Consider the following 21,138-nt stretch of genomic DNA (forward strand, 5'->3'; position numbering starts at 1 on the left):
GCTGGGGGGGGCGGCGCCCCTTTGGTCCCGGGATTTTTGGGGGGGGGGGAGTGGCGGGGTGGGAACGGGGAGGGCCTCAGCGCGGCTCCGGGGGGGGCCCTCCCAGCACCCGCCATTGGAAGACGCCGGTGTCCTTCCCGCCCAGCGACACCAGGTGCCCGTCGTCGTGGGTGAAGCGCACGTTGGTGACGTGGCTGCCGTGACCGCCGTACACGTGGCTGGGGGCCTGCGGGGGGAGGGGAGGGGTGGGGGGACGTGGGGGGGTTGGGGGGGAGGGCAGCGCACATACGTGTCACTGTGCACATACGTGTGAGGACACATACGTGTCACCATGCACATACATGTCGCGGTGTACATACGTGTCACCGTGCACATACGTGTCGCCATGCACATACATGTCACCGTGTACATACGTGTCATTGTGCACATACGTGTCGCTTACGCACACAGATGTTGTCATGCGCGTGCATGTGAGGCTACATACTTGTTACTGTGCACATGCATGTTGCTATGCACATACGTGTCACTGTGCACATACGTGTCCCCATGAACATACGTGTGAGGCGACATGTGTGTCATCATGCACATGCATGTGAGGATACATACGTGTCACTGTACATACATGTCACTATGCACATACGTGTGAGGATACATGTGTCGCTGCACAGATGTGTTGTTATGCACATACATACGTGTCATGGTGTACGTGTGAGAGTACATACATGTCACCATGCACATACATGTGAAAACACACACATGTCATCATGCATGTACACCCGTGCACACGTGTTAGTGCACGCATGTTGCTGTACGTACATGACACCATGCACACACGTGGCAGTGTCACAATAAGCACGTGTGTGGGGCTGCTGGTGTCGCTCCCTGGCTGTGCACGTGGCCTTGCACACGTGTGTGTGTGTGTGTTGTGTGTGGTATGTGTGTATCCCACCTGCTTCCTGGGCAAGCCTTGCAACCCCACATACATGTTCCTTGCACGCATACATCCTCGCACACTCATGTTCTGGCACACGTGTTCTGCCACACATGTGCCTTTTGCACACCTCCATTCTCTCACACTCACCCCCCCCACTCCCTTGCACTTACACCCCTTACACACCCACCCCCTTTGCACACCTGCCCTTTGCCCCCCCACCCCCTTGCACACTCGACTCTCACCCCCAAACCTTCTGCACACCCCTCCCCTCATCTGCACTCCTCACTCCATTGCACACCCCCCCTCACCTCCCCTTGCCCCTTTGCACACCTTGGGCCTGGCACCCCCCCCCCTTTGCACACCCATTCCCCTCACCCCCCCACCCCCTTGCACACCTCCTCCCCTCACCCCCACACCTTTGCACACCAGCTTTTCTCCCCCCACACCCTTTTGCACATCAGCCCTTCTTCCCCCTGAGTCTTTGCACGCTTCTCCCTTCTCCCCCCCCACCCCTTTGCACACCCCTTCCCCTCCCTTCACCCCCCCCACACCTTTACACACCAGCCCTTCTCCCCCCCCCCCAAACCTTTGCACACCCCTTTGCACACCTTGGGCCTTGCACACGGGTACTGGAAGAGATGCACTTTGCAGAAGTCATCGGCCACGGCCACCAGGCGCTCGTGGTGCGAGCGGCACAGCGAGTTGATGTCGGTGCCATCAGAGCCATCGGGCCACACTCCTGGGGGGACACACACACACAAACACACACACACACACACACACAAACACACACACAGGTGGGGGTCAGGGTCGCCTTTCCCCCCCCCCCTGACCCCCACGTCTCCCCCGCAGGGCGCACCGAAGACGTGGAAGCCCAGCACACACGTGTACGACGCCCACTCGCGGTCGCGGCTCTCAAAGCGGTTACGGAGGAGTTTGCAGCCCCCAGCGACGTCCCCTGGGTTTGAAATGGGGAGGGGGGCACACACAGTGAAGACCCCCCCATGCTATAATTGAGTGTGTGCCCCCTTCCACCCAAACCCCAGCTTTGCACTCACAGTAGAGGATCTCGTAGTCCCCGGAGTTGGACATGATGAAGTGGCCGTCCTTGGACCAGTCCAGGTGGGTGATGAAGCTCGAGTGACCCTGGGGGAGACAGGGGGGTATAATGGGAACAAAACCGGGAGGGGGGGACACCCTCAGACCCCCCCCCAGACCTTCTGCCCCCCCCCATGCTCACAGTGCAGCGCCCAAAGCGGTTGTATTTGCGGCCCTCCTCGGTGACGCTGTAGATGTAGATGACGTTGTCGTGGGATCCGATGGCCAAAAAGGCACCATCTGCTGGGACACGGGGGGCCTTGCACACGCATGGCCTTGCACACGCATGGCCTTGCACATGTATGGCCTTGCACACGCATGGCTTTGCACATGAGTGCCATCCCACGTCTGTTCTCTCATGGTCATTTTCAACGCACACGTGTTCCTCTGACACCCCTGGCTTTGCAAACTCTTGTCCTTGCACACCTTGCACACATATTCTTGCATGTGTGTGTGGCCTTACACGTGGCCTTGCACATATATGGCCTTGCACATGTATGTCTTTGTACTCGCATGTCTCCTCACACACGCCTGTTCTCTGACAACCATCCTTACACACACGTGTCTTCCAACACGTGTTCCTATGACACCTCTGGCCTTACAAACCCCACACGTGCTCTTGCACACGCGTGTGACTCACCTGGGGAGAAACGCACCACTGAGAGCTGCTCGTTCCCATCAGACCCCCCCGCCAGCGGCTGCTGCGTCTCCGTGTCCAACACCATCCACCTGTGGGGCACACACACACACACACACAACTAGGGGGAGACCTGGGGGTCCTGTGGGTGCTGGGGAGAGTCCTATGGGTTATGGGGGGAGCTGGGGGTCCTATGGGTGCTGGGGGGAGTCCTATGGGTTATGGGAGGGGAGTTGGGGGGGGTCTTATGGGTGCTGGGGGGGGGAGTCGGGGGTCCTGTGGGTGCTGGGGAGAGTCCTGTGGGTTATGGGGGGAGGAGCTGGGGGTCCTGTGGGTGGTGGGTGGGGGATGGAGAGGTCCTATGGGTGCTGGGGGGGAGATCGGGGCACAGCCTGTCCTTCTGTACCCCCCTCCCACCCCCACATCCCCCTCCCCATCACTCACCTCCCTGTCAGCAGCCCCACGACCACCACCTGCCCCCCAGGGTGGAAATCAGCGCACAGCCCGGTGTCCTGTGTGTGCGGGGAGGGTGGGAAGGGGGGCACATTCACAAGGGGTTTAGGGCCCCCTGTGGCCCCCCCCAGGACCCCCCCCGGGACCCTCACCCCATACCTCCAGGGCCAGACTCCATGTCAGTGCGTGCTCCTGCCCGTCCCACAGGCAGAGCTGCCGGTCGTGGCCGCAGGTGAGGAACAGACAGCGAGTGGGGTGAGTGGCCAAACCCCACACCTCATCCGTGTGACCCTACAGACAGACACACCACGCTGTCACCCCACTGTCCCCATAGATTATACCCTCAGCACCCCCTCTCCCTCCCACCATCCCTGTGACCCTACAAGCAGACACACCACATTGTCACCCCCATGTCCCCAAAGGTTACACCCCCAGCATCCCCCTTACACCCACACCCCATCCCTGTGACCCCACAAGCAGACACACACTGTTGTCACCCCACTGACCCCATAGATTACACCCCGAACTTCCCCTAACCACGCATTTCTCATCCCTGCAACCCTACGGACAGACACACTGCGCTGTCACCCCACTGACCCCATAGATTACACCCTGAGCGCCCCCTCTCCCCCCACCCCCTCCCTGTGACCCTATAGACGGTCACCCCGTTGTCCCCCCAGCCCCACACCTGCACGATGGCACTGAAGCCCCCCCCCAGCGTCCCCCGCAGCAGGGCGTTGCGCGTCGTCCCCACCAGCAGTTCGTCCCCGGGTCCCTCGGCGATGGTCCGCACCGCCCCGAAGCGTTCGGGGATCTGTTTTGGATCACCCCCCCCCCGCATCCCCTTCCTTAAAATCCAACGGGGATTATTTCGGAGGGGCGGGAAGGGGGAGGGCGGGGGGGCGATGGGGGTCTTTACTTCGGCCTCCTGCAGGAGGGTCAGATCGGGGCTCCAGCTCAGCACCCGCCGGTCCTTCCCCCCGCCGCTCAGCACCGTTCCGTCGCGGCGCCGGCACAGAGCGAAGACGCTGCCCTCGTGTGCCCGCGTCTGCTGCCCGATCTGGTACGTCTCTGTGGGGATCCGGCCCCGGTCCCGTGTCCCCATGGCTGTCCCCGTGGCCGGCCCCAGCCCCGTGTCCCCAGCCCCGTGTCCCCATCCCCACGGCCATCCCGTCCCCGTGTCCCCGTGGCCAGCCCTATCCTCATGTCCCCATCCTCATGTCCCCATTGCCACCCCCCCAGCTGTCCCCATCCCCATATCCCCATCCCCATGTCCCCTTTTGCCATCCCCATAGCCATCCCCATCCCTATGTCCCCATCCTCGTGTCCCCTTTCCCTGTGTCCCCATCCCCTTTCCCATCCCCGCGCCCACCCCATCCCCCTGTCCCCATCTTCGTGTCCTCACTGCCACCCCCATCCCCACATCCCTGTCCTCGTGTCCCCACCCCCGTGTGCCCATGGCCACCCCATTCTCACGTCCTAACCCTCATGTTCCCATTGCCATCCCCATGGCCAACCCCATTCCCACGTCCCCGTCCCTATTTCCCCATCCTCACATCCCCATTGCCATCCCCACTGCCATCTTCATGTTCTCATGTCTGTCTTTGTGTCCCCATTCCCTTGTCCCCATCCTCGTGTCCTCATTACCACCCCCACTTTCCCAACCCCATGTCCCTGCGCCCCCATCCCCATGTCCCCATCCCCATATCTCTGTCCCCACATCCCCTCTCATCCCCACGTCCCCCTCCCCATCCCTGTCCCCACATCCCCATCCCCATCTCCTCATCCCCACACCCCCTCCCCTCCCCCCACATCCCCCCACCCCCCGCCCCCCTCATGACCCCCACCTTTGCCCCCCTTCCCCACTGCTCTCCCATCTCCTGCCCGCGTCCAGGTCAGGATGTTCCCCTCCGAGTCCCCTGTCAGCACATCCCCAGCGGCATCAAACACGAAGCACTGGATGAACTTTGGCTTCTTATATTTCTAAAAAAAAAAGGGGGTGGGGGCGGTCAGCATCAGCACAGCCCCCTCAGACCCCTCTATGCCCCCTCCCATCCCAAGGGGGGGGTCTCACCCACCCCAAAGATTCCCTGCTTCTTGGTGAGCGTGGCCCCGCTCCACGTCCAGAAGTAGACGTGCGATTTGCCGCTGGTGATGATGCTGCTGCTGTCCTGGGGGTTGAACTCCACCGACAGCACCGACTCGTTGGTGCTCTGTGGGGTTGTGGGGGTGAGGAGGGTCGTCCCCCCTCCCCATACTCACGCCCTGTGTGCCCCCAACCCCCCCTCCATACTTTAACTTCAGCCAGCTTGGTGCCGCGGGCGCAGTCCCACACCGACATCATGTGCTCGTTGGAGTCGTCCACCACGCAGAGGTACGAGCCCTGGTCCTGGGGGGTGAGGGGGGGTGGATGGACAGGGGGATGAGGGATAGAAGGACGGAGGGACAGAGACACAGACAGAGGGAAGGACTCACGGCGCAGGAGAAGGCGAGGGAGCCCACGCCGCGCTCGAAGCTGCCCAACCCGATCTGCTGCAGCGTCAGCAGCGTGGCCGAGTCCCAGATGTGCACCACGGGCTGCAGGGGCTGCAAAGAGGGGGAGGAGGGGGGGGGGGGTCACCCCACGGCGCGGAGGGGTGGGGGGGTGAGGGTAGGGGGGTCCCCCCACATCCCCGTACTTTGCCATCCTTGTCGACGCCGGCCGCCTGCCCCGTGGCGACGCGGAGACGGTCGGGGTGCACAGCCAGGCTGTGGGGTTGGGGGTCGGTCAGGGTTTATTTTGGGGGGTGGGGCAGACATCATAGGGACCCCCCCCCCCCACGCCCCCCAGATTTGATCCCACCAGCGGACGCAGTCGCTGTGGCGCAGGTAGTGGCGCTGGCGGCGCAGGGGGACGTGGAGGAGGACGACGACGCAGGCGATGAAGTAAACGAGCTCCCCAGAGGCCAAAACGTGGAGGTTGGAGCGGCTGTCACGGCCACGGTAACCGTAACTGGGGGGTTAAGGGGTGTAACGGGGGGAGGGACACCTGGGAGGGGGACAAAGGGGTGGGGGGGTGGCTGGAGCGGGGAAGGGATGGGATGGGGGAGGTGGGAAGGGGATGGGGGCAACAGGATGGGGATGGGGGCAACCAGGAGGGGATGAGGGCAACTGGGGGAGGACAAGGATGGGGACAAGGAGGGGATGGGGACAATCAGATGGGAATAGGGACAACCAGGAGGAGATGGGGGCAATAGGATGGGGATGGGGGCAACAGGATGGGGATGGGGGCAACCAGGAGGGGATGGGGGCAACAGGATGGGGATAGGGGCAACCAGGAGGGGATGGGGGCAATAGGATGGGGATGGGGGCAACCAGGAAGGGATGGGGGCAATAGGATGGGGATGGGGGCAACCAGGAGGGGATGGGAGCAACTGGGGGGGGGACAGGGATGGGGACAAGGAGAGGATGGGGACAATCAGATGGGAATAGGGACAACCAGGAGAAGTTGGAGACATCCAGAATGTGACTGGGATGGGGATGAAAGGGGGGTGGGGGGGCAGGGATAACCAGGTGGGAATGGGGTCAACCAGGAGGGGATGGGGACAATCAGAGGGGGACAGACATGGGGACAAAGAGAGGATGAGGATGGGGACATCTGGGGGGGACAGGGACCCCCAGAGGGAGACAGAGACAGGATGGGGACACCCAGAGGGGAACAGGGACCCCCAGAAAGGGAGAGGGATGGGGTTGGACAGAGACCCCCCAAATGTAGACAGGGATGGGGACAGGGATGGGATGGGGACACCAAGGGGGGGACAGGGACCCCCAGAGAGGGAGAGGGATGGGGACAGGGACCCTCAAGGGGGGACAGAGACCCCCAGAAAGGAACTGGAAAGGGGTCACAAGTGGGGGGACAGCGAACCCCAGAGGGGGACAGGGATGGGATGAGGGGCACCCAGGGGGAGACAGAGACCCCCCAGAAGGGAATAGGGATGGGGACCCCCAGAAGGGGGACAGCCCCCCCCCCGTCCCACCCCCCAGGCTGGGACAGAGGATACACCCAGTCGAGCTGCAGGCGCTCGGGGGGCAGCTCGGCACGGAAGCCCACGTGGCCCGAAGGGACGTACATGGTGATGGGGCGGCCCCGAAGGAACATCTTCACTGAGACCCCCTCTGTGGGGCAGGGAAAGGGGGGGGCAGGGGGGGGTCACCCCACAGCCCAATCCCATAGATTGGGGGGGGGGGTCACCCCACAGCCCAGCCCCGTAGATTTTGGGGGGGAGGCACATCAGTGACTGGCCCCATAGGTTGGGGGGAGGGGTCACCCCAATCTTGACCCCATAGACTGGGCGGGGGGGGTTACCACACAGCCTGACCCCCCCGTAGGTTAGGGGGGGTCACCACACAGCCCAGCCCCATAGATTGGGGGGGGGGTCACCCCACAGCCCAGCCCCGTAGGTTTTGGAGGGGTGGCACATCACAGATTGGCCCCAAAGTTTGGGGGGGGGTGGGGGGGGCTACCCCACCGCTTGGCCCCATAGATTTGAGGGAGGGGACAGTGGATGGGGGGGGGGCATCCCCCTCCCCCCCCAAAAGTCTTACCCAGGTTGTAGTTCGCACGGCGTGACCCTGTGGGGGGAGGTTGGGGGAGGGGGGGGAGTTAGACCCCAAAATGGGGGTTACAGCCTCGACACCCCAAAATTCTACCCCCCCTTCATGCCCCCCCCCCCACCAGCACCCACCTGGGCTCATGATGGGCTCCTTTGGGCGGCTGCAAGGGAGGGGGGGGTGTAAGTGGGGGGGTGGGTTTGGGGTTGCGGGGGTGTTGGAGGATTTTTGGGGTTCTGGGTGGGGGGGGTGGGAGGATTGAAATATGGGGGGGAGGGGGGGAGGGGGGGTTGGGGTGGGGAAGGATTGGAGGAGATTTGGGGTGCTGGGGGGGGTGGGGATGGGGGGCTTTGGTGGATGGGGGTTTTGGGGTTGGGGGGCTTTCGGGGGGTGAGGTTGGGGGGGGTTGAAGTATTGGGGGGTCGGGAAATGGGGGGTTGGGGTGCAGGGGCTGCAAGGGGATTTTGGGGTTTGTGGGGGGGTTGGAGTTTGGGGGGGGGTTGAGGTATGGGGGGGTTTTTTGGGAGGGGTGGGGTATGGGGGGGTTCAGATGCGGGGGGGTTGGGGTGGAGGGATGTGTGGGGGGGGTATGAAGGGGTCTGGGGGTGGGGGGGGATGTTGGGGTACAGGGGGGGTCTGGGGGGGCCCCCACCTCTCGGGGCTCCCCAGGAGGTTGGCGGACGATGCCGCTTTCCTGCTGAGGTGGCGGCGGGGGCTGCAGCTGCCGGAGGAAGAGCTGTGCCTGCGTAGGCTGGGGGGGCACGGGGGGGGGGGGGGGTAAGAGTGGGGGGGGGTCCCGAGGGAGGAGGGGTAGGGGGGGACGTGGGAAGGGGGGGCAGAGGCTGGGTGACGTGGGGGGAAATGGAGGCATGGGGAGAGATGGGGGAATAGGAGGGGAAATGAGGGGGGAGATGGGGGGGGTGGGGGGCACCATCACCAAGGGGGGGCACCAGCTTAGGGGTGAGCCCCCACGACTTCCCCCCAGCCCCTCCCCAAGTCCCTCCCCCCCCCCCCCAAATTCTCAGCCCTCCAAATCCCCCCCCCACTTCTCCCCCCCCCCCAATCTCCCCCCATTTATCCCCACAAATTCCCCCCCAGCCCCCCCCCCCAATATTCCCCCCAACCTCCTCTCAACCCCCACCCCAAATTTCCACCCCCCCAACCCCAAGGACCCCATAACCCATCCCCATAGCCCCCCCCCCGCACCTCCCCCTCCCCAAATCCTCACAGCTCTTTCCGTGCTCCGGGGGGGGCCGGGCTGGGGGTCGCCGTGGGGGGGGGAGATTCGGGGGTCGTCGGTTCCGGGGATGACGTGGATGGCGTTGGAGGGGGGGGGCACGGGGGAGACCCCGGGGGGGGCGGCTCCTGGGCCCCCCCCCGCTCTGCCGAGGGGGTTTCTTCAGTCTGTGTCCCCACGCTGATGGATGGGGGGCGGCGGGGGGGGGGCGGGGGGGTCCCGGTGGGCTCCGGTGGTGTGAAGGGATCCGGGATAGCACCGTTGGCTGTGGGGGGGGGAAAGGTTGGAGTGGGGGGACACCGGGTCTGGGGGGGGGTCCTCTGTGTTTGAGGCTGACCCATTTTTCGGGGGGGGGGTTCCCACCTTTCCTGGGGGTCCCACCTTTGGGGGGGGGGCACCTTTAGAGGTGGTCCCATTCTTTGGGGGGGGGTCCCATCTTTCTGAGTACCCCAATTTTCTTGGGGGGGGGGTCCCACCTTTTTGGGGGTCCCATCTTTCTCGGGGAGGTTCCACTTTTCTGTGGGGGTGTCTCATTCTTTTTGTGGGGGGGGGTCCCACCTTTCTGGGTGCCCCAATTTTTTTGATGGGGGGGGTCCCACTTTTGGGGTGGTCCCATTCTTTGGGTGGGGGGTCCCACTTTTCAGAGGAGGTCTCATGTCTCTGTGGGGGGGTCCCACCTGTCTGAGTGCCCCAGGTTTTTTTTGGGGGGGGGGGGTTACCCACCACGTGGCACGTGGCCCCCCCAGCCCCAACACTTTTTCCCCCTTTGTGGGGGGGGTTCTCACCGTGGGGCAGCCGCCCCTCCCAGAGGCCGATACGCCGCAGCGCGTCCCCCAGGGCCGCTTTCAGCACCGCCACCTCCGCTTCCACCGCCCGCAGACGCCGTTCCAGCGCGGGGGGGCCCGGATCTGGGGGGGGGGGGGGGGGGGGGTCCGCAGTGAAGCGATGGGGCTCAGCCCCACACCGCCCCGTTGCTTTCAATGGGGGTCGTTCGCCATTGAACTCCATTGTGCCTCGTGGAGAGCGCCCCCTACAGGCGCCTCGTGGGGCTACAGGGGCCCCGTATAGCGCCCCCATAAATGCCCCAGAAAGACCCTATGTAGGGTCGCATAAATGGCCCACATGTGACCCATAGAGGCCCCCATATAGGGCCCAATATATGCCCCATAGAGGCACTATATAGGGCCCCACATCTGCCCCATGGAGGCCTCCATAAGTGCCCCATATAGGGCCCCACACATAGGCTCCATTTGAGCCCCATTTGAGCCCCACAGGCCCCACATATGGCCCCATATAGGCCTAGACACAGGCCCCATATAAGGCCCCACATAGGGCCCCATATCAGCCCCATATAGGGCTCCACATAGACCCCATATTGAGCCCCATATAAGGCCCCACATAGGACCCATTTAGGCCCCACACATTGACCCCATATAAAGCCCCACATAGGCCCCATTTGAGCCCCATAGGTCCCACATATGGCCCCACATAGGCCTGGACACAGGCCCCGTATAAGGTCCCACATAGGACCCCACATCAGCCCCATATAGGGCTCCACATAGACCCCATATTGAGCCCCACATAGGGCCCCACATATCAACCCCATATAAAGCCCCACATAGGCCCCATTTGAGCCCCATAGGTCCCACATAGGGCCCCACATCAGCCCCATTTAGGCCCCACATAGGCCTGGACACAGGCCCCACATAAGGCCCCACATAGACCCCCATATTGAGCCCCACATAGGACCCAAATAGGGCCCCACACATTGACCCCATACAAAGCCCCACATAGGCCCATGTGAGCCCCATAGGCCCCACATAGGCCTAGATACAGCCCCATAGGCCCCCATATAGGGCCCCACGTAGGCCCCATATTGAGCCCCCCATAGGGCCCCCCCCCCAGTCTCGATACCAGGCCCCACACAAGGCCCCATTTGAGCCCCACAGGCCGCACATAGGCCGCACGCAGGCCTCGCCATCCTCATTAACCACAACCGCTAACGAAGGCGGGCGCCGACCCGCCCCCCCTTCCCCCCCCCAGCTCCCACGCACCCCTCGCTCCCCCCTCCCTCCCCCCCCCACTCCCCCTCCCCTCCCTTCCCTCCCCCCCCCCCCCCCTCACCGCCGCTCTCCGGCTCGGGCTCCATGGCGGCCTTTGGGCCCACCCCAGGAAGCGCCGCGGCGCCGCCTCATTTCCCCCCCCCACACCTCCGCCCCATAGCGCTGTGTGTGTGTGTGTGGGGGGGGGGGGGAGTTCACAGCTCTGCCATTGGGATTTGGGCCTACGGGGCCGAAGGACCCCCCCCCCATCCCTCCGCCATTGCCCCCTCACCCCCACCCCACCGCCATTACCCCCCCCCTCCCCAAGCCAGGCTGAGAGCTTCATTCATTTCAAGGGGGGGGGGAATGACAACTAAATAGGATAATAGGATGCCCCCCCCCCCAATTCTAGGGGTGAATGTGGACCGCAGCCATTGGGGTTTGGGCCTATGGGGCTGAAGGACCCCCCTGCCCCATTTCCTGCCCCCCCCCCCCCCCGTCTCCATGCCAGGCTGAGAGCTTCATTAATTTCAAGGAGAAGCGGGTGGGGGGCACCAAATAGAATCCCCCCCCCCCCCCCTTTTTGGGGTGGGATAAATGGAGACCCCCCCCTCCCCAACCCAAGGCCCACAATGGATCCTCGTGGCCCATAAGGATCGCCCCCCCCACCGGGTTTCATCCACATCTCCCCCTCCCATCAGAATTAGAGTGGCATTAATGGAGGGGAGGAAAAGGATAAGACACAATTAACAACCCCCCCATTGTGGGAGGGGGAGCTGGGGGTCCCCACAAAGGGGACAATGGGGTTCTGTTGGTGGGGGAACACAGTGAGGTCCCTGCATCCCCAAATCTCTGCCACTTCCCCCAAATCTTCCACTTGTGCCCCCAAATCTCTCCCTGCTGAACCCCAAAACTCTGAGCCCCAAATCTCTCCCATTTTCCCCCAATACTTCTCCCTCTCCCCCTCCCAAATTTCTCCTATTTCCCCCAAATCTCTGCCTCCCCCCTGAACCCCCAAATCTGTTCTGATTTTTGATTCTTTCTGGGGCAAGAACTGACAAAAAGACGAAGCGAAAGATGATCAATGTGTGCAGATATTTGGGGAGAAAATAGGGATTTTCCAGCAAAACCCACCCCGAGTTCCACAAAGGAGAGAAATCACAGTGGAATCCCCCCCCAGCCCCTTTTTCCCCCAAAATACACGTTGTGAAGGCACCCAGGTGGCCCTAAGCACACTTGGGGGGATCATTTAGGGCAAAAACACAGCAAAAAGAATACAAAAAACCCTAAAAACCCCAAAATCACCACTCAGATGAGCCCAAAATGGTCATTTCAGCCTTTTTTCTAACAGTTTTTTTTCCCTTTCCCCCCCATTTTTTCCACCAAAAGAATCAGAGGAAACGGCGCCAACGGCACACAGTTCTTCCATGGGGTAATAATAAGGCTGGGAGGTAATTAAGGCAATTAGTGTGGGTTAATTCCAACTGACCCCCCTGGATGGCACCCCATGGCATTCAGGAGCCAAATGTTGGGGGTTTGTTGAGGTTAACAGCAAAGAAATGAGCAAAGAAATGGAGTCAAATCTCCCATTTTTGGGGTTTCTTGATAGAACTTTGAGGCAGAAAGTGATGAAAAAGGTGAAAAACATCAAAAAAACCCCAATCCTGGTATTTTTGGTGTCTGGAAGGTGTAAACTTGTCCCCAAAATCCCAAATCCTGGGTCTGGATGGTGGAATTCTGCCTCCAAACCCCAAATCTGGGGCTCTTTTGGGGGTCTGGATGGTGGAAATTGCCCCCAAACTCCAAATCCTGGGTCTGGGTGGTGAAAATCTGTCCCCAAACCCCAAATTTGGGGCTCTTTCTGGGGTCTGGATGGTGGAATCCTAAATCCTGACGACCTGAGCAGCCACACAGGGGTTCTTCTGCTCCCCCCCCCGGTGCTGCTGCAGGCACAGCTGCCCGTAGGTCCCCGCTGCCCGGCCCTTGGTCAGCCGGCCGGGGTTGATGCAGACGCAGCCCAACACCTCCTGTGGGGTGACAGCACAGATTTAGGGCTTTGATTGGGGTCTGCAGGACCCCCTCCCCCCCCACCAGCATGGATTTGAGGGCGAAGGGAGGGTTGCGTTTGGGCCGCGCTGGTTACTGCCCTAATTTAACTCATTAAAGCCCCGTTAATAAACGCGATCGGCGCCCTGGAATTGTGGGGGTGGGTTTTTCAAAGGGGGTGATTTCCTGCTCGTTAAGACCTTAACGAAGTAACGCAGCTCTGAGGGGGTGACGAGGACGTGGGGGGTGACGGGCAGCGAGGCGAAGCTGGAGAAGCTCTCGTAGTCCACATTCATCTCCTCTGCTGGGGGGTAGAGGGGGTAGTAGCTGGAAGGGAAAGGGGGCATCCAGGGGGATTTGGGGTAAAAAAAAGAGGGATTGGGGGAGCTCCGGCCCCAACCTCCTCCTTCTGTGGGGTCACCAGACCCCAAAAATGACAAATCCTGACCCAAAACAGCACCAGCACCTCTGAGTTCTGCACCTGAAGGGTCACAAAACCCATTAAAAAGAGAAATTCTGAGTATTTTCAGCTTCAAATCCCTCTGGATTCTGCATCTAAAGGGTCAAACCCCCAAAATGATCATTTTTAATCCCCCCAGCTCAAAAATCCCTTTTAATCCTGCATCTAAAGGGGTCACTAAACCCCAAAAAAGACAAATCCTGACCCAAAACAGAAGTAAAGCCTCTAGTTCTGCACCTAAAGGATCACAAAACCCATACAACAGAGAAAATTTGAGCATTTTCAGCTCCAAATCCCTTTGGATTCTGCATCTGAAGGGTCAAAAACGCCCCAAAACCCCAAAAATGACAAATTTTCCCCCTTGGGGGGGGGGTTAAATCTATTGCTCTGATGAGGAAAGCAGTGAGGCAGTGCAGAAATGCCTCTTTCCCCTCGTTTTGCCCCAAAAGAGCCCCATTTTGGGGCTGCTGTTGATACCTGCGCTGTGTCAGGATGTGTTGGAGGATCCGTGTGAACCTATCCGAGGTCCCAGAGGAGCTGAAGGGTGAGAAAATGGGGTGAAAGATCAGGAAATAAGGCAAAAAATAGGAGAAAACGAGGGGAAAAAAGGGTAAAAACAAACAAAATCCCAAATTTGTGGGTTTTTTCCCCCACCCAATGGCACCTGCTGATCTCCTCGGTGCCCATATGGAAGAGGAGGTCGGTGGAGGTGAGGCCCAGCACCACCCCGTTGATGTCCAGGGTGCAGGGATCTGGCATGAAGTGCACCCTCTGGGGGCGAGATGGGCTTATGGGGTGAAAGCTGCCCCCAAACCTGCTCCAACGTGACCCCAAATCCACCCAAAGTGGCCCCAAATCCACCCAAAATCCACACAAAGTGACCTCAAGGCCCCCCAAAGTGGCCCCAACTCCACACAAATCCACCCAAAGTGATCCCAAAAGACCCCAAATCCACACAAAGTGATCCCAAATTCACACAAAGTGACCCCAAAAGGCCCCAAATCCACCCAAAATGACCCCCAAATCCACCCCAAGTGACCCCAAAGTGGCCCCCAAAGGCCCCAAATCCAGCCCAAAATGGCCCCCAAACCCACCCAAAGTGACCCCAAATCTGCCACAAGGAACCCTGGGTAAGGAATGGTTGGAATGGGGGAAAAAAGGTTTTTTTGGGGGGAAAGTGGTACCGCCTTGTCCTCTTTAGGCAGATCGGGGCAGACGAAGGGGGGCTGTGGGTACACGAAGTCGTGGTGAGCGTCCCGCTGCGAGGGGACAAAGACCAGCTGGGTGCCAGCACTGCAGGTTTGGGGGAACAAAGGGCGATTTTGGGGAAAAAGAGGGGATTTGGGGGGGAGAAATGGAGGAAAATGGGATTAAGGAGGTGGGAAAGTGCAATAAATCGGCAGCAAACGGCACCAAAATGCCCCAAATCTGCCCCCAAGCGGCCCAAATCCAGCCCAAATTGCACCCAAAATGCACCCCAAATTGTCCCAAATCCACCTGAATTCATCCCCAAGTACCCCAAATCCATCCTAAATTGCACCAGAACTGCCCCAAATCCAGCCCCAAATTGCCCCAAAACTGCTCCAAATCCATCCCAAAACTGCCCCCAAATTGCCCCAAATCTGCCTCAAATCCACCCCAAATCCCCCAAATCTACCTTACATTGCACCAAAACTGCCCCAAATCTGCCCCAAAAGGCCCTGAATTGCCCCCAAAATACCCCCAAAACACCCCAAATCCACCCCCAAAATCCCTCCTTTTTACGTTAAAAACCCAACCAAAACCCCCAAAAGCCCCTTTCTGGCCCCAAAATTGCTGATTTGGACCCAAAATGAGCCCACCTCCGCGTCCCCTCCAGCACCGTCCGCACGCACAGCCTGAACACCTCTGCAAAGGGCAGCAGCAGCTGGCAGCTCTGCACATTTGGGGCAAAAAAAGCAGATTTTGGGCAATTTGAGCTCTTTTGGGAACCTCCCCCGAGCCTTCACCTCAATTTCGGGTGAAAAAAAAGGGGTTTTGGGGTCGTTTCAGTGCAAATTGGGGGCTGGGGCTCACCTCTACTTGCTCGTGTTTGGTGTCGAGGAACGGCCCAAACTGCAAAGAAATGGGAGAAAAAAGGGGGAAATTGGGAAAAAACCCCAATCCGAAATCCTACTGCCTCTTAAAATGGGGATGTGGGGTCATTTTAAGGAGAAAAATGGGTACGTTGGGAAAAAAAACCCAAATCCTATCTTTTATTTCCCCTTAAAATGAGAAATTTTGGGTGGTTTTAAGATAAAATTGGGTATTTCACAAAAGAACCCCAAGTCCTACCTTTATTTCCCCTTAAAATTGGACTTTTGGGGTCATTTTAAGGAGAAATTCAACTACAGGATGAAAAAATTCCAAATCCTGTATCAGATTTCCCCTTAAACTGGGAAATTTTAGGGTCGTTTTAAGAGAAAATTGGGTGTATTGGGAAAAATCCCAAATCCTATCTCCTGTAACCCATTAAAATGGGACTTTTGGGGTCATTTTAAGGAGACAATTGGATACATTGGGAAAAAACCTCAAATCCCATTTCCTATTTCCCAATCCTATTTCCTCTTAAAACGAGAAATTTCAGCTCATTTTAAGCCAAAAATCGGGTCTATCAGCAACACCCCCCCCCCCAAACCCCCAACACCGCCTCCAAACCTCCCATTTCCCCACAACAACAAACCACCATTTCTGTCCTGTTCCCCCCCCCCTCCCCCCCCGGCTGAATTTTCCCAATTCTGGGCTTTCTGGCCCCATTTCCAGCCCCACCATCACGCAGACGTCGGGGCGCTGCTGGTCGATGGCAGCAATCAGGTCCCGCAGGGGCTCGAAGGCGACGCTGTCAGATGGGGTGAAGGGGCCACAGACCAGCAGCACCACGCACTGCCCCCACCCCGCTGCTCCTTTTGGGGTGAAAAGGGGCGATTTTGTGTCAGAGGGAAATTTCCGGGGTAGTTTTTTTTTGTTTGTTTGGTTGTTTGTTTGTTTTTTTTTAGGGGTTATTTGGGAGGTTTTGGGGTGTTTCCTTACCTTGCGGGGGTTCCTTTGGGGTGTGGAAGGGAAGGGGAACGCCCTGTGAAAAGGATTGGGGGGGGGGGGGCTGAAATTGGGGGTTTTCAGCTCAAAATGGTGCTTGGAGGGGTGGGGGGGTAATTGATAAGGGGAGTGGGGAGATAATTGAATGGGGGGGAACAATGATGACAATAAAGGGGGGGAGATAACTGATAAGGGGGGGGAGAGTTGATATGGGGGGGACAACTGACAAGGGGGGGGAGAGAATTGATTAGGGGGGTGGGAAGAATTGATTGGGGGAGAGAATTGATAAGGGGGGGACAATGATGATGATGGGGGGGAGAGAGAATTGATGAGGTGGGGGGAAATTGAGAGATTGGTTTGGGGGGGGGGTTCATGTGTTTTTTTCAATTTTTTTGGGGGGGGGTTGGTTTTTTGGGGAGATTTGGGTTTTTGGGGGAGGAATTTGGGGGGAACTGTGTGTTTTCTTCTATTTCTTTTGGGGGGGGGGGATTTGGTTTAATTGGGAATTTGAAGGTTTTGAGTGGAATCTGGGGAGGAATTGGGTGGTTTTTCCACTTTTTTTGGGGGGTGATTGGGTTTTCTGGAGGCAATCCAGGTGGAATTTGGCCTTTTTTTTTCAATAATTCGGGCTGTTTTGGGGCGGATTGGTTGTTTTTTTTGGGGGGGGGTGGGCTGGGTGCAATGAGGGTCCCACCTCATAGAGCTTCGACACCACCAACCTCCGCCCGGTGCTGTTGGTCCCCTCCATCACCACGACCTGAAACCAACAGAGAGATTTGGGGAAAGGGGAGGGCAGACCCAAAACGTGATTTTTTTCACCCCAAAAATCCCAGCCGGCATCGTTACCTGCCCAGGGAACAGAGAGAAATCCCGCAGCTCTGAAAGGTCCAAAGGGATTTGGGCTCCGGCCGAGCGCTCGCGGTCCCCCTCCAGCACTGCAGATTTGGGGTTCAGTTTCCCATTGCTGTCACAGCCGATGCGCCCCAAAACCGTCACCGAATCCTATGGGGGAAGAACGGCCCTTTGCCCCCAAACTGTGCCACACAGAGACCCCAAATTGGGCCCCACAGAGACCCCCCAAATCTGTTCACAAAGTCTCCAAATTGTGCCCAAAGAGAATCCCAAATCTGTCCCATGGAGACCCCCAAACCGCCCCATACAAACCCCAAATTTTGCCTCATGAAGACCCCATATCTGACCCCCACAGAGACCCCAAATCTGCCCCCCCCCCCCCCCCCCGAGACCCCCACCTGTGCTGGGAGCAGCAGGGAGGCAAAGTCCTCGATGTTGTGGTGGGACCGGAGCGCATCGCCGAGCTCCTCCATCCTCCAGAACAGCACTAAGAGGGAAAAAAAACCCCAAACAACCCCAAAATAAGGCTACATCACCCCCAACCTGGGGGTCACAGCCCCACATCCCCCCTCACCCTGCATCTCTTCCATCCCTAAATCCTCAGCCCAAGTTCACCCCTAGAAGGGACAACGGTGGCATCATGCCCCCCCCCCAAAAGACCCCAAAAAGATCCCAAAAATTGAGCAACGCTGCCCCAAAATTGGGGGTCACAGCCCCAAACCTTGTATCAACACCCCAAAAACTCCCCAAAAATAGGGCTACACCACCCCAAAGCACCACATTGCACCCCCAGGTCCACCCCTAAATGGGACAGCACCCCAAAAACACCCCAAATAAGGCTCCATCACCCCAAAAAGAGGGGGTTGTACCCCAAAACCCCACCCGACCCCCCCCACCTTCCCGGACGTCGGCTGCTCTCTGGAACATGAAGCTGTAGCTGCGGCTCAGGCTGCGCTCAGGGGGGTCGAAGGGTTTTGGGGTGCACTGGGAGCCCCCCCGGCCGCTCCAGGTGACGGCATGGATGGGGCCGAAGGAGGCGACCACTGAACCCCGATTGGTGCGGGAGGAATATTGGGGGGAGGGGGCGATGCTGGGGGGGAGAGAATGGGGACAGGATTATGGGGACGGCCTCAAATGGCCCCAAATGATGATCCCGAATAATGGCCCCCAGGTGATGATCCCAAATAATGATGGCCCCCAAACTGATAGCCCCCAAACGTTCCAAGTAGTGGCTCCAGATAACGGCCCCAAATGACGATCCCAAATCGATGGCCCCCAAATAAGCCCCTAAATGTTCCAAATGGCAGCCCCAAATAATGATTCCAAACTGATAGCCCCAAACAGCCCCCAAATGTTCCAAATAGTGGCTCCAAATAACGGCCCCAAATGCTGATCCCAAATGGATGGCCCCCAAATCGCCCCAAACTTCCCAAATAGTGGCTCCGAATAATCCCAAATGATGATCCCAAATACTGGCCCCAAATAACGGCCCCAAACAACCCCAAAAAGGCCCAAAAAACTCCCCCCCAAATGACAGCCCCAAAAGTCACAGTGATGGTGGGTTCTATGGGGCACACTGTGGGGGTCGCTGGGCCCCCCCCCATGGGGTTGCAGGGAATTTTGTACCTGGGGCTGAAGCTGTTTGGGGACAGCAGCCCGATGGGGCTGTGAGTGGAGGAGCTCCGTTTGGGATTGGGGTTTTCTGGGGTGGAACTGCTGCGTTTTTGGGATCCCTATTAAAAAAAAAATAAAGGTGTTTTGGGGGAAAAAAAGAATGGGATTTGGGGGTAACGAGGGGTGAAAGGGAAAAGGAGGGGAAAAGGGGAAAAATGGGTTTTGGGGCACAGCACTGGGGGGGTTGGTGGGGGGGTGAAAGAGATGGGATGGGGGGTGGGGAGGAAGGGGACCAAAGTTTGGGGGGGGGAAGTGGGGAGGAACAGGGTTTTGGGGGGCGGGGAAGCTGGAGGGAAAAAAGGAGGAAAATAAAGGGGAATGGGGAATGAGTTTTGGGGGGGAAAAGGGGGAAAAGAGGGAGAATTATGGGGAAAAAAGGAGAAAAATTGGGAAAACCGAAAGAGTTTGGGGGCAGAAAATGGAAAAAGGGGAATTGGTTTGGAGGGGGGGGGGAAGGGGGAAAAGGGGAATGGGTTTTTTTGGGGAAAAATAGGGGGAAATGAGGGGACTGTTTTGGGGCCGCACTTTGGATGGGGTGGAATAGGAATCCAAGAGCTGCTCCTCCTCCTCCTCATTGAGGCTTCGGTCGTTAAGGAATACGGCGCTCATTAACTAAAGGCTGCCTTAATTGGCATTAATGAGCAGTCGAAGGGCTCAGCCCACTCTGTTTGCGGGGTTTTAATGGGAGATGCCCCCCAAATCCACATTTTCCTACTGATAATGCCCTGGTTTTGCTTGTTTTCCTAGGAAGTCCCCCCAAATTTGAGGGATTTCTCACAAGTTCACTCTGTTTAATAAGAAATCCCCCCAGATTTCCCCAATTTCCCACAAATTCCTCTCAAAACAGGCAGATACAGCTCCTGCAACGTGTGCACGTCATGCAGACAGCGGCTGTCCGTCCTGCGGGTCCGTCTGTCCCTCCTGCTCAGCACCTATTGGGGGTGGGAGGCAGATAAGTTCCCCCCAGATCTCCCAGCACCGTTTTGAGGTGAATTTGAGAGATTTGGGGGTCTCACCTCGTGCTCGAAGGTGCTGAGAACCTCGGGGCTGAGCTGGAGGTCGAGGGCTTTGCTGGTAATGAAGGCGAGCAGCTCGTTAGCCAACGTCACCGGGTCCAGTGAGTGGGACAGGCAGAGCTCCAGCACTGCGGGGGGGCACAGAGATGGGGGGGGGCCCCACAACCACGGGGGGGAGGAAGGGGCGTCCTGAAGCCCTGAGCCCCAAAATCAGCTCCCGTGATGCCCAAAGCCCCCCCCCCCCAAAACGACCCCCACGCTCCCCCCTCCTCCCCCTCACGTTTATCGGTCGCGTCCTCCCCGTCGCATCGCATCTCGAACAGCGCCAACTCACGCAGCACCGCCTCCACCGACACCGGGACCGGCACCGCATCCCGCTCCGGGTCCGCCATCACCGCGGGAGAAAACCCGCGCCGGCGCGAAAAAACCACGTGAGGATGAAGGAGGGGGCGTGGATATGCAGATTTTGAACACAAGGAGCCAATGGGAGAGGGAGAGGAAAGGAAGGGGGCGTGGATTAGGGGAGGGATCTATCCTTATAAGGAGAGGGGCGTGTCTATGCAGATTTAAAACACGGGGAGCCAATGGGAAAGGGAGGGTGGAAGAAGGGGGCGGGGACGACGGGGCGGGGACGAATGGGGCGCGAGCTCTCCTTATAAAGCGAGGGGGCGTGGCCACGCAAACTTTAAACACATTGAGCCAATGGGAAAGGGGGGGAGGAGGAAGGGGGCGGGGCAAAGAGGGAATTTGGCGGCGGGAGGAAAAGCGTCCTAAGTGCCCCAAATCCGTCGGAATGGCCCCAAAATCCCCCAAATCCCCCCGATCCCCGCCAGCAGCTCCACGACCCCCCAGAAACAGCTGAATCCTCCCCCAAAACCCGCCCCGTGGCCTCAAAGCCTCCCCCAGGACCCCCAAACCTCTCTTCTGACCCCAAAGGCTCACCCAAACTGACCCCAAATCCCCTCCTCTGACCCCAAATCCCACCCAACCCCCCCACAAACACCTCTGCCACCCCAAAATCCTCGCAATCCTCCCCAAACCCACC

At 59.1% G+C, this 21,138-nt stretch overlaps 2 protein-coding genes across 2 annotated transcripts; both read right to left on the reverse strand.

Annotated features, from left to right (window-relative positions):
* Positions 1-35: 35 nt before the first annotated feature.
* Positions 36-11,166, reverse strand: EML3 (EMAP like 3). Its single transcript, XM_090129706.1, has 23 exons — positions 11,074-11,166; positions 9,735-9,857; positions 8,941-9,214; positions 8,365-8,463; positions 7,847-7,875; positions 7,707-7,733; positions 7,163-7,277; positions 5,965-6,114; positions 5,801-5,870; positions 5,598-5,708; positions 5,416-5,511; positions 5,201-5,335; positions 4,970-5,105; positions 4,042-4,193; positions 3,811-3,936; positions 3,282-3,413; positions 3,114-3,181; positions 2,673-2,761; positions 2,175-2,272; positions 1,993-2,080; positions 1,794-1,892; positions 1,543-1,673; positions 36-226 (listed from the first exon to the last, which is right to left on the reverse strand). The coding sequence occupies exons 1-23, from the start codon at positions 11,096-11,098 to the stop codon at positions 77-79; spliced, it is 2,523 nt and encodes an 840-aa protein (XP_089985832.1). The 5' UTR covers positions 11,099-11,166; the 3' UTR covers positions 36-76.
* A 1,149-nt stretch (positions 11,167-12,315) lies between these two features.
* POLA2 (DNA polymerase alpha 2, accessory subunit) lies at positions 12,316-21,023 on the reverse strand. The gene is made up of 18 exons (XM_090129704.1): positions 20,374-21,023; positions 20,094-20,221; positions 19,933-20,009; positions 19,603-19,657; positions 19,030-19,136; positions 18,300-18,493; positions 17,802-17,890; positions 17,398-17,553; positions 17,246-17,308; positions 16,546-16,588; positions 16,285-16,418; positions 15,553-15,591; positions 15,339-15,412; positions 14,682-14,790; positions 14,162-14,268; positions 13,975-14,034; positions 13,238-13,364; positions 12,316-13,018 (listed from the first exon to the last, which is right to left on the reverse strand). The coding sequence occupies exons 1-18, from the start codon at positions 20,483-20,485 to the stop codon at positions 12,875-12,877; spliced, it is 1,818 nt and encodes a 605-aa protein (XP_089985830.1). The 5' UTR covers positions 20,486-21,023; the 3' UTR covers positions 12,316-12,874.
* Positions 21,024-21,138: the final 115 nt, after the last annotated feature.

Source organism: Phasianus colchicus, chromosome 37 (genome assembly GCF_987193195.1).
Source record: "Phasianus colchicus chromosome 37, bPhaCol1.hap1.1, whole genome shotgun sequence".
Taxonomy (NCBI): domain Eukaryota; kingdom Metazoa; phylum Chordata; class Aves; order Galliformes; family Phasianidae; genus Phasianus; species Phasianus colchicus.

Bases quoted from the DNA above. Each gene is read 5' to 3' on its own strand.
- EML3 (XM_090129706.1), bottom strand. From the start codon at position 11,098: ATGGAGCCCGAGCCGGAGAGCGGCG. The intron at 8,464-8,940 runs GTGAGGATTTGG...GTGCCCCCCCAG, and splicing joins CCCGGAGCACGGAAAGAGCT to CCTACGCAGGCACAGCTCTT. The intron at 3,414-3,810 runs GTGTGGGGCTGG...GTCTGTCTGTAG, and splicing joins GCTTCAGTGCCATCGTGCAG to GGTCACACGGATGAGGTGTG.
- POLA2 (XM_090129704.1), bottom strand. From the start codon at position 20,485: ATGGCGGACCCGGAGCGGGATGCGGTGCCGGTCCCGGTGTCGGTGGAG. The intron at 14,035-14,161 runs GTGCCATTGGGT...CTCACCCTTCAG, and splicing joins GGCACCGAGGAGATCAGCAG to CTCCTCTGGGACCTCGGATA. The intron at 13,365-13,974 runs GTATCAACAGCA...TTTCCCTTCCAG, and splicing joins CACATCCTGACACAGCGCAG to CTACTACCCCCTCTACCCCC.